General features: G+C 36.5%; 1 protein-coding gene across 1 annotated transcript in view; it reads right to left on the minus strand.

The window, feature by feature from the left end:
- The window catches only part of LOC106882071 (cytochrome P450 3A14), a 42,403-nt gene that overhangs the window by 5,591 nt on the left and 23,586 nt on the right, over positions 1–13,226 (minus strand). Inside the window, exons 9-13 of the mRNA XM_014932636.3 lie at positions 11,500–11,590; positions 10,467–10,624; positions 7,893–7,981; positions 6,905–7,042; positions 5,480–5,642 (exon numbers count right to left, since the gene is read on the minus strand). Coding sequence (XP_014788122.1) covers positions 5,480–5,642; positions 6,905–7,042; positions 7,893–7,981; positions 10,467–10,624; positions 11,500–11,590 — 639 coding nt within the window. The remainder of the gene's footprint in view (positions 1–5,479; positions 5,643–6,904; positions 7,043–7,892; positions 7,982–10,466; positions 10,625–11,499; positions 11,591–13,226) is intronic.

The raw sequence follows: 13,226 nt of genomic DNA on the forward strand, positions 1-13,226 counted from the left end.
ATTTGTCTGGCCAGCAGAGACCACACCCGTTCACTATCCAGGAGAATCTAGAGGTGTCTCAATCTCAACGCATGCCTGTGCATCATTAACCAAGGCATTCCTAAACCTCCCTTTAAAGGCTTTTGACAGCAGACAGAGCGTTTCACAAGAGGCGACCAGCCCTTCTACATAAAGCGAAAGAGCTGTCTCTCCAACCTCATCAACCACGAATCCGGACAGGGCACGACGGTCAGGCGGTAGGTAATGACCGATGTGATAAACACTTTGGCCACCTCCACCCTCCCTTTCAGGAATAACCACCGCCAAGACCAGGTCTTAACTACTGCAGCTACCCTGCTCAATAACTCCGTCCAGTTCTTCTCTATCTGGAGACCTGGTCCAAACCAAACTCCCAACAACTTAACCGGTCCCTCCGTCCAATGCCAAACAACGCTGTCTGAAGGCATCGACTTGCCAACCCAGGTGCCAAGCTGCAAGCCGACCGACTTTTCCCGGTTAATCTTTGCTCTTGCCACATCCTCGTAAGCCGCAATAGTCTTACCCACTTCACGTAGGTGTACTACTGAGGTTACGCTGATAGTGATATCATCCGCGTAAGCCGTAACAAACTCCTCTAGACCTGGTTCTCTCGGAATGCCACTCAATCTTCGCAGTAGGGGCTCGAGAGCCACCACATACAAAAGCGGTGAGAGCGGACATCCTTGACGAACCGAGCGTCTGATGCAGAACGGCTTCGAAAGGTAGGTTACTGTGCTATCTTTATGATGGACTCGGCTGAGGCGGACTCGGCTGAGGCGGACTCGTCGAGCTCGTGTCAGTACTTGTTCAACTAAACTCAATTAGAACAGCTTCATTCTTCTCGGAAGACACCATTGAATATACTTCTGTATCTGTACACTTTGTCTTGAATTTGCAATGCTTCTCAATATCTTTATCTGGCAAGAGACTTCTAGACATTATCTATTGTTCTGAAGCCCAAAGTTCTCCGGAACAGAGACGACAGCTGATTCTCTTCGATAACTAGACGCTGCTGTTCTTTTGTATTGGTATTCTATTGAATAGCAAAATGGAAGTTCAACTGACCGTATTTCCGTTCTGGTAGAAAGTTGTGGGCGGCTGAAAACATTCTTGATGCCAGGCGCCCAGGTTTTGGTCTTCACATGTTCCAGGACAGCAACTCTGTCAATGAGACGAGCTGCAGAAAAACGCGCCAAACCTAAAGCAAGCACACCTGTTCACTGTCTAGGAATTTCTATAAATGCCGCAGCTTCGTCTGCCGCAGTCACGATATATCGGATTTACCATTTGGAAGATATTGACAGCAGATGGACCACCAGATCAGAAGAATGCTTCCTATTCACAAGAAACGAGAAAGCAGGCACTTCATTCAAGTCAGGCGAGGAGCAGAGTATGGCACGAGGATCAGGTAGTAATATATAATGCAGGCGACATATGAAATTGTCTACTCTACCTGACTTTTCGAGCAAAGCTTCCTCACAGCTCAGTTTTGGGTGAGACTGGCGACTCTACTCGAAACCTCGTCTCTGTCAGTATTTACCTGGTGGTCTAGACCAAATCACAACCCAAACAACTTAACTGAACCATCCATTCGGTACCCCATAACGATGTTGTCATAGGTTTACATCCCCAGGTACTGAGATGCTTGCTCACCTCGACGGAATTTGAACTCAGAAAATATAAAGAGCAGGAAGAATTACCGCAAAGTATTTTCCCGACGTGCTAACGATTACACTGGCTCGGAGACAAACACGCCCAAGCAAGCATAATACACAAACATACACACACGCATATATATATATATATATATATATATATATATATATATATATATATATATATATATATATATATGTATATATATATATATATGTATATATATATGTATATATATATATATATGTATATATATATATATATATGTATATATATATATATATATGTATATATATATATATATATATATATATATATATATATATGTATATATATATATATATGTATATATATATATATATATATATATATATATATATATATATATATATATATATATATATATATATATATATATATATGTATATATATATATATATATATATATATATATATATATATATATATATATATATATATATATATCAGTGGGCATATTAAAAATTTGATATAAAAATGCAGATAGTAAATTACAGAAATATATGTAAATAATAAGTAATAAATACAAATATAACAAAAATGACAACCCAGCTACAAACAGATGAGAATTCGTCAGTTGGAGCGAATTTAAGCCGCTTCCTGGTTCATTCGTGTATTTGAAACTCGACAGTACAAAGCAACCGAATGCATATTTTTAATCATAAATGTAAGAATTGAAGTATAAGGACAAAATACACATGATATCGCATTCAGTTTACTTGTTATTTTTTCCCCGGTTTCTTTAAATTTCCTTCATATTTTAATAGTTTCTTGCCATAATTTAAAATCTTCTCGTATTTTCATTTTTCTGATCAATAAAATTAATAATTGATGCTACGTCGAAATATCAAAGTACATTTAAGTACAGAGTAGAACTTATATTAACAATAAAGCTAAATTGTTTTAAAAGAATTTTGAGACATTAATATATTTTAAGTTAATAACAAGATATTTTATATTAAGTCAATACACAGAGTTTATTTTGCCTGGGTATATGAAAAAATTGTAGAACTTCTCGCGACGAATTGAATTTTATGAGCTGTTTGAAAAAAGTTAAGCCTAAGGTCACAGAGTGCCCAGCACCAGGATTTAATATTCATATTAAATATGGCATTTGTTTTAATTAATAAAGCAAGCCGTATAATATTTTATAATATTTTCGAATTCTCTTTTTAATATTTTTTTTAGATTTGATGAAGTATACTCAGCTTTATTTTAAGGCGACGAGCTGGCAGAATCGTTGGCACACTGGATAAAACGCCAAGCGTCCTTCGTCATTCTTTACGCTCTGATTTCAAATCCCACTGAGGTCGGCTCTACCTTTCACCCCTTTTGGGACTGATGCAATGAGTACCCGTTGAAACAGATACCAATCAAATACTGGTTCCTATGGAAAGAAACTTACTGCTTCCTCACAAATTCGTGCCTTGTGCTAAGATTATTGGATTCTACGCTGGTGCTCAGGAGTGAACATTGAAGTTGATAAAACCTCTATAATCAGTAGTAGACATCTTACCGTGCACTATTTAGTTATAAACCATACTTAGTAGTACTATAATTGTTTTAGTACATAAATGAGAAACAATTTAATTTTTATTTGTATATTATTTTGTGTTCATTAAATTTAACCCAGGCTCTATTTGTTATTTAAATTGCTTTCGTGAGTCCGTCGAAGTTAGACTAGAGCCAATCAGCCAAACTATGAAATGTATCTGCGTTTCAAATAGCAATGTCTTTATGCGATATTATTTCATTATGTAATTTGTCAGGCCCTTTAAAAGTAGCATTTAAAATAAGTTTATTAAATTTTAATTAGTAGAGTTAGTTTCGGTACATTACAAACAGAAACAATTGACAATTATACTTGCGTAGCGACGAGCAAGAAAACAACAACGAAAACAATTCTTTTCTGCGTTGAGGTTTCCAGTACTTAGCTTAAAAACAATTTCAAATAAATTTCTTGATGTCAAACAATTTTGTTAGTTAAATGAGTTACATAACTTGGGTAGGTTTTAGTCATTATTGACCAAACCACGTCTAACTTGATTACACCACCTGGAGTAGTTTTAAGAGTCATGTTTAAGGACAAAGTAGCCCACTCAACTAAGGAGCTGCCGTTGTTTACTAGATGTGTCTGGTTGTCGGGGCTTTGTCTGATATTTCACAATTAAGTTAATTTAAATTTCTTGAAATTGTTCCTTTTTTTTTTTCAGTTATTAGACTTCGGCCATGCTGGGGCATCTCCTTGAATACGTTTTAGAATGAATAAACCCCAGTACTAATAATTTTGTTAAGCCTGGTACTTATTTTATCGGACTTATTTGCCGAACCGCTACATTACGGCGACGTAAACACATCAATACCAGTTGTCAAACAATGGTGGGGGACAAACACAGACACAAAGACACATACACACACACACACACAAACACACACACACACACACACACACACACAGATATATATATATATATATATAAAAACAAAAGTAAATGAGTATATGCATATATACGTACAGGTATGTGCATACCGACATCCACCTGTATGTATAGGTGCATATCTGGGTACAGGACATTGCACACAAACGTAGACGAGAACACACGAGCCACATAGAGAACATTCTACTTCTTCAGCTACCCACGTTTTAACACCGGCGTTTCGACGAGCTTCGGGCAGGACGCAACGTTAAAACGGCTCGTCCCATGGATCGCAGATTAAATCTGTATACGCAAATTAAATCTAGCCATGGAGGAATGTAGTGGCGGACGAAAAACAAGACAGGAAAACAAACAGAAGGCTTTACGGCCAGACGAGAAAAATTATGTGTGTATGAACGCGATGAGGCACGGAACCGAGAGAGACAGTGGTAGCGTGTGTTACTTGGCGAAAGCCAAGGAAGGAAAGGATTATTGACCGGAAGCATGTGACCATGCCGGTGTAAAGGGAAGAGAGAGAGAGTGGTAGAGGGAGAAAGAGAGGGAGGAAGTAGAAGAATGGTGAGCAACGAGAGGAAAAGAGAAAGAGAGGAAATACGAGGGGGAAAAGGAGATACGTAGTAGTAACAGAGGAAGTACAAGAGGGGTAAGGCGAGATACGTAGTAGTACAGAGGAAGAACAAGAGGGGTAAGGCGAGATACGTAGTAGTACAGAGGAAGAACGAGGGGGGGGGGAGAAAGGAAAGAGAAAGAGATAGAGTAGCGTCGGAGGATAAGTTTACGAACTACTTACAATTTTTGTGAGACGCTGCGTTCAATCATGTAAAAACAAAAGTAAATGAGTATATGCATATATACGTACAGGTATGTGCGTACCGACATCCACCTGTATGTATAGGTGCATATCTGGGTACAGGATATATATATATATATATATATATATATATATATAACGTGAGAGAGTTAGGGGTTGGGGGTACAACCCACTAAGGGATAGTATCTATCCAGTATACTGCTGTATATATATATATATATATATATATATAGATGTATATACGACAGGGTTCTTTCAGTTTCTGTCTGCCAAATCCACTCACAAGGATTTCGCCGGCCCCATGATATAGTAGAAAACACTTTCCCATGGTTCCACACAGTAGAGCTGAACCCGGAAATCTGTGGCAGAGAAGAAAAAGTTTTCAAAAGCAAAAAAACAAAACCACAAGTAAAATAAACTGCGGAAGTAAAGAATACGCACACGACCCGTTTTCGGCGGTTAGGGTTACGCTGCAAACGGGTGATGTGCGTAGTCTACCTTCGCCAAATAAACTTACATCGGTTTTGAATGATTTTATAAATTCGTATTTCTTAACAAGTCGAGCTATTGCCAATTTCGATTCTAAACGAGCAAGTTTCATTCCAAGACATATTCTTGGTCCGGCGCCAAATGGTATGTAAGCGTAAGGGTGAATTTTCTCTTTGCATTCAGGTGAGAATCTATATAAAGAAACACATTACAGTTCAACCAACAAATATATAGTGTCACTTTAGGACACGGATTCATAACTGGAATTCTGCTCAAATTGAAGCACACTAAAAGTTATTCCAATTAAAGAACAAGTAATTGATATAGTGAAACGTTAGGAAGCTTAGACAAACACAAATTAAGTGATTAAAGATTTGGTAATGAACAAACACAGACACACATACATACACGCGTGTTTGTGTGTGCGCGCGCACATTTGTAGGCGCTATATACGAGTATGTATGCGGAAAATAGATAGGAAGAGATATAACTGTTTAGAATTAACTTCCTAATGAACAGAGAACTCATATCTACATTGGCTAACAAAAGAAAAAAGTTGATATTTTTATCTTTGGCTCATGCAAAGTGCTATGAAAATGTTATTAAACATATATAAATTTTGTTTACCATATTTTGATTCTACTAAAAGCTTTTGACAAAAGTCGACTACAGCATCGTTTGTTCCAACTTATCGCTTGTTGGTACATCAGAAAATTTGGGTATTGAGTTTACGAATTTCTAAAAAGCTCTAAGACATATTGTGTGTCTTACGCAAAACATTTCTATTCGATGTTTATTGTTTACTTTCTACTGAAAATAAAGAAAAAGATGTAATATCCCATTCCGAACAGTAACATAGGCAACACTGAAGCAAACGAGCCAACATAAGAGCATTAATGTTATCGCTCGACAAGCTAAAAATCGCATTTACTGCTACTCTAAATAGCATTATGATGTTTTAGTAAAAGGACACATTGGTTAGTGCATGCTTGAAAAACGACGAATGGCGATGGCTCTTGATCATAAATCTGTTCAACTAAGGTTGACTGGTGCTAAACAAACACTCCAATAAAGACGACATTTAGACATTTCAGGAAAACTTAGAGACTATATAGGACTAAGAATATAATTCTAGGAAATGATACGTTGTTCACTTGCAGTTGTTTCAGTAATGATTTAGCAAAATTTTCTGCAAAATTATAAAAGAACTTACTAGAATTAAAATTATGGATAGATTCTGAATAACAGAATCCATCAATCCGTTCGTCCGTCCGTCTGTCTGCCTCTCTATCTATCTATCTATCTATCTATTTATCTATCTATCTATCTATCTATCTGTGCCTAGCTGCTCTGCAGAATATTCATGTCATTGTCAGATGGAAATGATTATGTAGTGACTGTTTTTTTTCTCAATTTTGTTGTTGGTTTTGAAGGAAAATATCAATTATATTACCGTTCGGGTATGAATTTTTCAGGCTCCGGCCAGTACTCAGGGTCATGATGTAATGGGTATACTGACAAACTTATATCTGTATCCTTTGGAAATGTCCACCCACTCACTTGCACATTGTTTGATACCTCTCTCTGAATCCTAAAAAATGATAATGCAGAAGATACTCAGAGAAAGATGTTCTGACTAAACTTTGCTTGATTAGTCAGAGAGGCTAGAGAAGAAAGAAAAAGAAATGGTATTACTTCCTTTCTGGAGAACATTACAACTGATGAGCTGACTTGCTAGAAATATTAACCAAACCTCTCTAAATTCACATGCTACCTTCATGAAGAAGGGACTACATATTGATGAATTATGTAGTTTTGGATGTACTAAACGGCACACAAAAAAATAATAATAAAACAGGTGGTCAAGGATGGAGTATTTCGACTCATAGGGTTGCTGAATTAGAGCTAAACAACGTCGACAACAACAACCATTGTAATAAAAAAAGTATTTCCAGCCATGAATTGAAGCCGTTGAACCTTGTGTAGTATATGTACCGTGCGGAGAAAATACTGCTTTATTTCTATAATGTGTAGCCATAGAATTGATTGAATCTCCTCCTCCCCTTCTACATATTACTCTTGTTTTATTTACTGCGGAACACTTCAAATGATCAAGCCTTATGTGCAGGAATCGGTTCACTTCTTATATCATTGATTGCTTCATGGAATCATTGACAAATTAAGATGCCGAGCCTGAGTGCTCAAATAAAGAAATCAGAACGCCGGGCGAAATGCTGGGCGGTATTTCGTCTGTCTTTACGTTCTGAGTTCAAATTCCGCCCAGGTCGACTTTGCCTTTCATCCTTTCGAGGTCGATAAATTAAGTACCAGTTGCATACTGGATCGATCTAATTGACTGCCCCACTAACCCAAAATTTCGGGCGTTGTGCCTAGAGTAGAAAAGAATAATTTGTACATAACTGAAAAAAGAAACTACGTACCTTATAGCTGATGGATACATACGTAACGTCTCATCCAAACACATATCTAAGAATGGAAGTCTCTGTATATTGTTGTAGTCGGGCATATCCTGTATGCAATATAATATAATATGATATAATATAAATTAATTTAAAATATATTACACATAGACGAACAATACACCGCACACACACACACACACACACATGTATGTAAAATCGAAAACTTGTGCCGGAAGGCGAGACACGTTACCAAATCGTATGGGCACTGTAGTTACATTTGAAGTCTTCTTTGAACAGTCAGATGTCAGTTTACCTGAAAAGAAACAATGCAATTATTAATAACTAGTATTGAAATAAATGCATGCAAAATTTCACACCTCTAGCATTCACTCCTTCATAGTCGGCATACGAATCGTTAAGCCTACCCTCGTATATACAGCATAACAACCGATTATGTTTTCTGCTTTACCAGTTCAAATATGCCTGGGATACGTTTGAACCCGTAAGAAAGCCATTCACTGTGTTTTGTCATGGAGAAAATTTCTCGCTGTAGACAAATAGTGTAGATACACCAAAATCTCTTCTTCGATCACAGAAAACGGACAAGGGGCGCTGAGTTTGTGTGTGCATGCATCTTTTTAAAAACCCAGTATTTATCCCATAGTGTTTAACATTATTATTGCTCTCGATAGTCCAGTATCGTTACGATTATAATGTTCTGTCGAATTAATATAAGTTATTGCCTTTCTGAAGTAATATGAATAAAGGAGGAATATTAATCTCAATTAATAATATAATGATGAGGAAATATAGCAATATTGATATTTCAGTGTATTATAGAACACCATGAGTCACCTTAAGTAACTGTTAGATTGTTGTAATTATTGTTGTTGTTACTACTACTACTACTACTACTACTACTACTACTACTACTACTACTACTACTACTACTACTTCTGCTGCTACTGCTGCTTCATATATGCGCAATAGGCTAGACTGTTGAAAAAGAAAAATTCAGACTACAACAAGTGACCTTCGATGACAAAACCCTTCCTAAGTATGCACGCTCTCCCCAATAATACTGCTTTCTGGAGCTGCGCTAAACTAGGTTTTATGCCTCTTTCCTTCATCGATCTGTTTAAATCTTGAGAGATAATTCCTAATGCACCTATAACAATAGGGATACATTTTACCCGCATTCTCCATACCTTCGTAACACAATGTCTCGGTCCTGGTACTTTCCAATTTTCTCTCTACCTCTCATATTGACTTTTTCACCATTTGGGACTGTAAAGTCAGTTACTTGCTACTTTCTATTCTCTTTGTCTACTTACTACTAAATCAGACCCAGCTTCTATTACTCTGTCAGTTTGAGTGTTAAAATCCCGTATCTTATATTTTTTTTACTTTCTAGCACTTTGTTAGGTTTCTACATAACTCCCAGTGGATTATTCTCCCTAGGTTGCCATGTCTTTTCTTGTATTCTCTCTATGACAGTATATGACATTCACTGCCTACATGAGTAACACTTACCATAAAATAGAGGATGTTAACGTCAAATACCCTTGTCATGTGCCAACAGGATATGTAAGAAAGAAACTAATTCTACAATTTTACTATTATTCATTACCCTAAAATACCAAAAATATCAAACAAGCCATTGTATTTTAAAGTAATGGTTTCTGCTTATGTTGAGGCACCAGAATTTAGTACGGTATTACCCATACAATTTCAAAATAAGGCGATTAAAATCAAAATAAGCAACAGGATATCCAGAGGTAATGCAATTACGATCGTTTCAAGCAACTCCATTTAATTGAACAATGCAATCATTACATCAATTTAAATGCAGAGAAATCTTCAGCTGTATAAAGACATGGAATTTAGTTAAATTAAAACAGATGGACACATTAGTATAATTTTACCTAAAATCTCCAAAAAGGTAAGGAGACAGACAGAGAACATGCTGTCTTCACTTCAGCTTAGTAGTAGCTTCTAAGGTGAGGTGAAGACAGCATGTTCTCTGTCTATCTCCTTACCTTTTTGGAGATTTTAGGTAAAATTATACTAATGTATCCATCTGTTTTAATTTAATTAAATTCCATATCTTTATGCAGCTGAGGATTGCTCTGCATCTAAATTGATGTAATGATTGCATTGTTCAATTAAATGGAGTTGCTTGAAACGATCGTACTGCACATCCTTGTTCTTCTATTGTTCTCATTACTTTTTAGTAAGGGGGTAACAAGACTTTCGGACCACCCTGTATAATTTACTTCTTAGCGTAAACAAGTAGCTTAACCTCGTTTCATTATCTGGATATCCTTGTTGCTTATTTTGAGTCTAATGGTTTCTGATGTAGATGTACGGCCAACAATTTTGATGGTAGCTGTCAGTACCGTCGACTCAAATATTTGACTGGTGCTTATTTTAATCGACTCCAAAAGAATTAATTGCAAGCTTAATCACGGCAGGGGTTTGAACTCGGAATGTACAAAGCTTCAATAACGAATCTGCCAACTTGTCATAGATATGTAATACAATAATAATAAAACAATAGATCATAAAGAGCAGATTAATATATTGACATACCTCCCCAAGCACTGATACAATCTCTTGGTGTAGCCTATCTTGTATTTCTGGATGTAGAGCTAAAGAATAGGACAGAAATGCTAACGTAGTGGCTGTTGTTTCGTGTCCAGCTAGCAGAAAAAGCACAGATTGGGCAATTAAGACATCATCTGACACACCTAGAAGAAATAAAAGATAAATCTAGTTTATTTAGCTAACTGACAATCAAAGCATTACGGAGGTATTGCGGTGATATTTAATTAACATAAATTTAGGGCATGTGTCTCTCATGTCCTTTTAAACCGAAGTTGTTCACTTAGATAAACATTTGTTCTCATCACTAAAGTTGTAATATTAATTGAAGTTGTTTAGCTTACTATATCAAAGATGAGAGCGCTCATTCTAATATTACTCTATAATTTTCAAGGCATTCTTTTAATTCATATATATATATATATATATATATATATATATATATATATTGCTAGAAATAAGAGCTAAAATGTTCTAATTCTGTAGGAAAGACACATGAATGTTCGCATAAATGCTCACAGGAGTTGTAATCGCCCAAAACACCGACTCGAGAATTCTCGCATTTAGTGACAATTATGTTTTTCCTTTATGGTATCGCATTGCGCGTGGCTGTTCATATTAACTTTTGTAGATACACACGCACACACAAAACACACACACACACACACGCACACGCACACACATACACATACACACACACACACACACATGTATTTGTCTAATAACACTGAAATAAGCTGGATGTTGCACTGTACTGCAAAAGACCGGACTCATTCTCTCCGATATTCCATAATTAAATTATTTGAATTAATGCATGTTTTTATTAGATTGTCGCAAAAATACAGATTTGTGTTCATCACTAATGGCGTAATATTTATAATTATTTCTCGTATTACGATACAAAATACACCAACATTATACATAGGTTTGGGTATTTTTTCATTGTATCACATTTCGTGCTATGAGACTAAGCGCAGGGTCGATGTATGTACTGGAAAAACTTTATTATTTAATAATTTACCTGTTTTATGTGTCTCCTTCCCATCATTAATATCTTGTTTAACTTCCTCCGCCTGTGCGTCAAGCATTGATTGAAGAATGTCTTCCCTTCTCTGAAATATTAGTTATTGAAATATCACTTTCTATTTCTGTTTCAATAATCACAGCGTTTTCAAAATATTTATGTATTTTCTTGATACAAAGGGATCGTAATTAGTTAGGTTAATAGATCATCCGTCTAATGACTTACATATCATTGCCTCGTACCCCATTACTGGTATTGCAGTATGTCCATGGAAAAAAAGTACACTTAATAGACAATGGATGTATTCACATTGTCACGTTCGCGACAGTGCAATAAGTAGTGGAGGAAGCATTGTACAGGTTGGACCGAAAGTCTTGTTACTCCCTACATATTTATTATAGTCATAATTATCATTATTTTTTGTTTTAGCACAACCCCACCCGCACATGTAATGATTTGGGCCACCATATCGAGTAAGCACCTAATAGGACCCTATTTCTTAGAGGGCACCGTTAACCAGCAATCTTACTTGGCCATGTTAAAGGAGTAGTTTGTTCCACAGCTCCAGAGGTTGAATGTTGACCTGAATGATTGCTGGTTTCAACAAGATAGTGCCCCACCCCGCTATGCTATCATTGTCTGTGAATACCTAAATGGAGATTTGGGGATAGGTGGATAGGGCGAGGATCGCAACAACTTCCAGTACCTGTCGATTGGCCTCCCAGAAGTCCAGACCTCACGTCTTGCGATAACGCTCTGTAAGGTATTATCAAGGAGAGAGTTTCATATGAACAATACCAGAATACCTATTAGTTGAAGGACGCCGTTCGAGGAGCCTTTGCAAGAATCACCAAAGCACAGCTTCGAAAAATATCACACAGGGCATGGAACCACATAATTTTGTGCTAAGAAAATGATGGTTTTCATACAGACCTTCACAATGTGCGACAGCGTCAATGTAAGTGAATAAACCAAATCCACTTCGTGCTTTGGATTACTGCATTACTTGTTCTTCAATTGTTCTCATTACTTTTTACTTTTTGGTAGGGGGTAACAAGACTTTCGGACCACCCTGTATAATTTACTTCTTAACGTAAACAAGTAGCTTAACCTCGTTTCAGTATATCATCAAATGTGTTATTAGAAAATTGCATCTTATGGGAAAATATGTAAGAATATTCTCAGAATGGGTGCAGATATAAGTATGTGGTTATAGATTTACTTTGGAACCTCCTGGTTCTGTGTCGGATTCCACTGCGGGTCACTTTGACAAAGTGTTTTGCATGATATACTAGCGTCGACCCAAGTGTTTTCAGTAAAGTGAGAGTGACGAAAGTGCACTGAACTTCATCAGATAGACGGCATTTCTTCTTGGGCGTGATAGTCGTCTGACTTAGCACCACTACTATCTTCCCCCTTTTGATGCCTTTAACAGAGTCCACTTTGTTCCATGCACATGGATCAGGTCTTCGGCCTGAATTAAGCCAAGGGTTGCAGTTCTATTTTCCTCTGCGAATCTTCTAGCTTGCAAAACGTTTGTGAGTGTTGACTTTCTTCATATTTTCATCTATCCAATATATTTCTACAACCCAGTGTAAAAATGTATTTACTAACCAGACCCAAAATGAAGGAACTCTAATATATATATATTACAGATTTTGATAGTGAGAGCATATGCAGATATTGTTTCATTGATGAAAACCAAACATTTATAACAATAATTT

This window comes from Octopus bimaculoides, chromosome 9, assembly GCF_046866305.1.
Source record: "Octopus bimaculoides isolate indiv1 chromosome 9, ASM4686630v1, whole genome shotgun sequence".
NCBI lineage: Eukaryota > Metazoa > Mollusca > Cephalopoda > Octopoda > Octopodidae > Octopus > Octopus bimaculoides.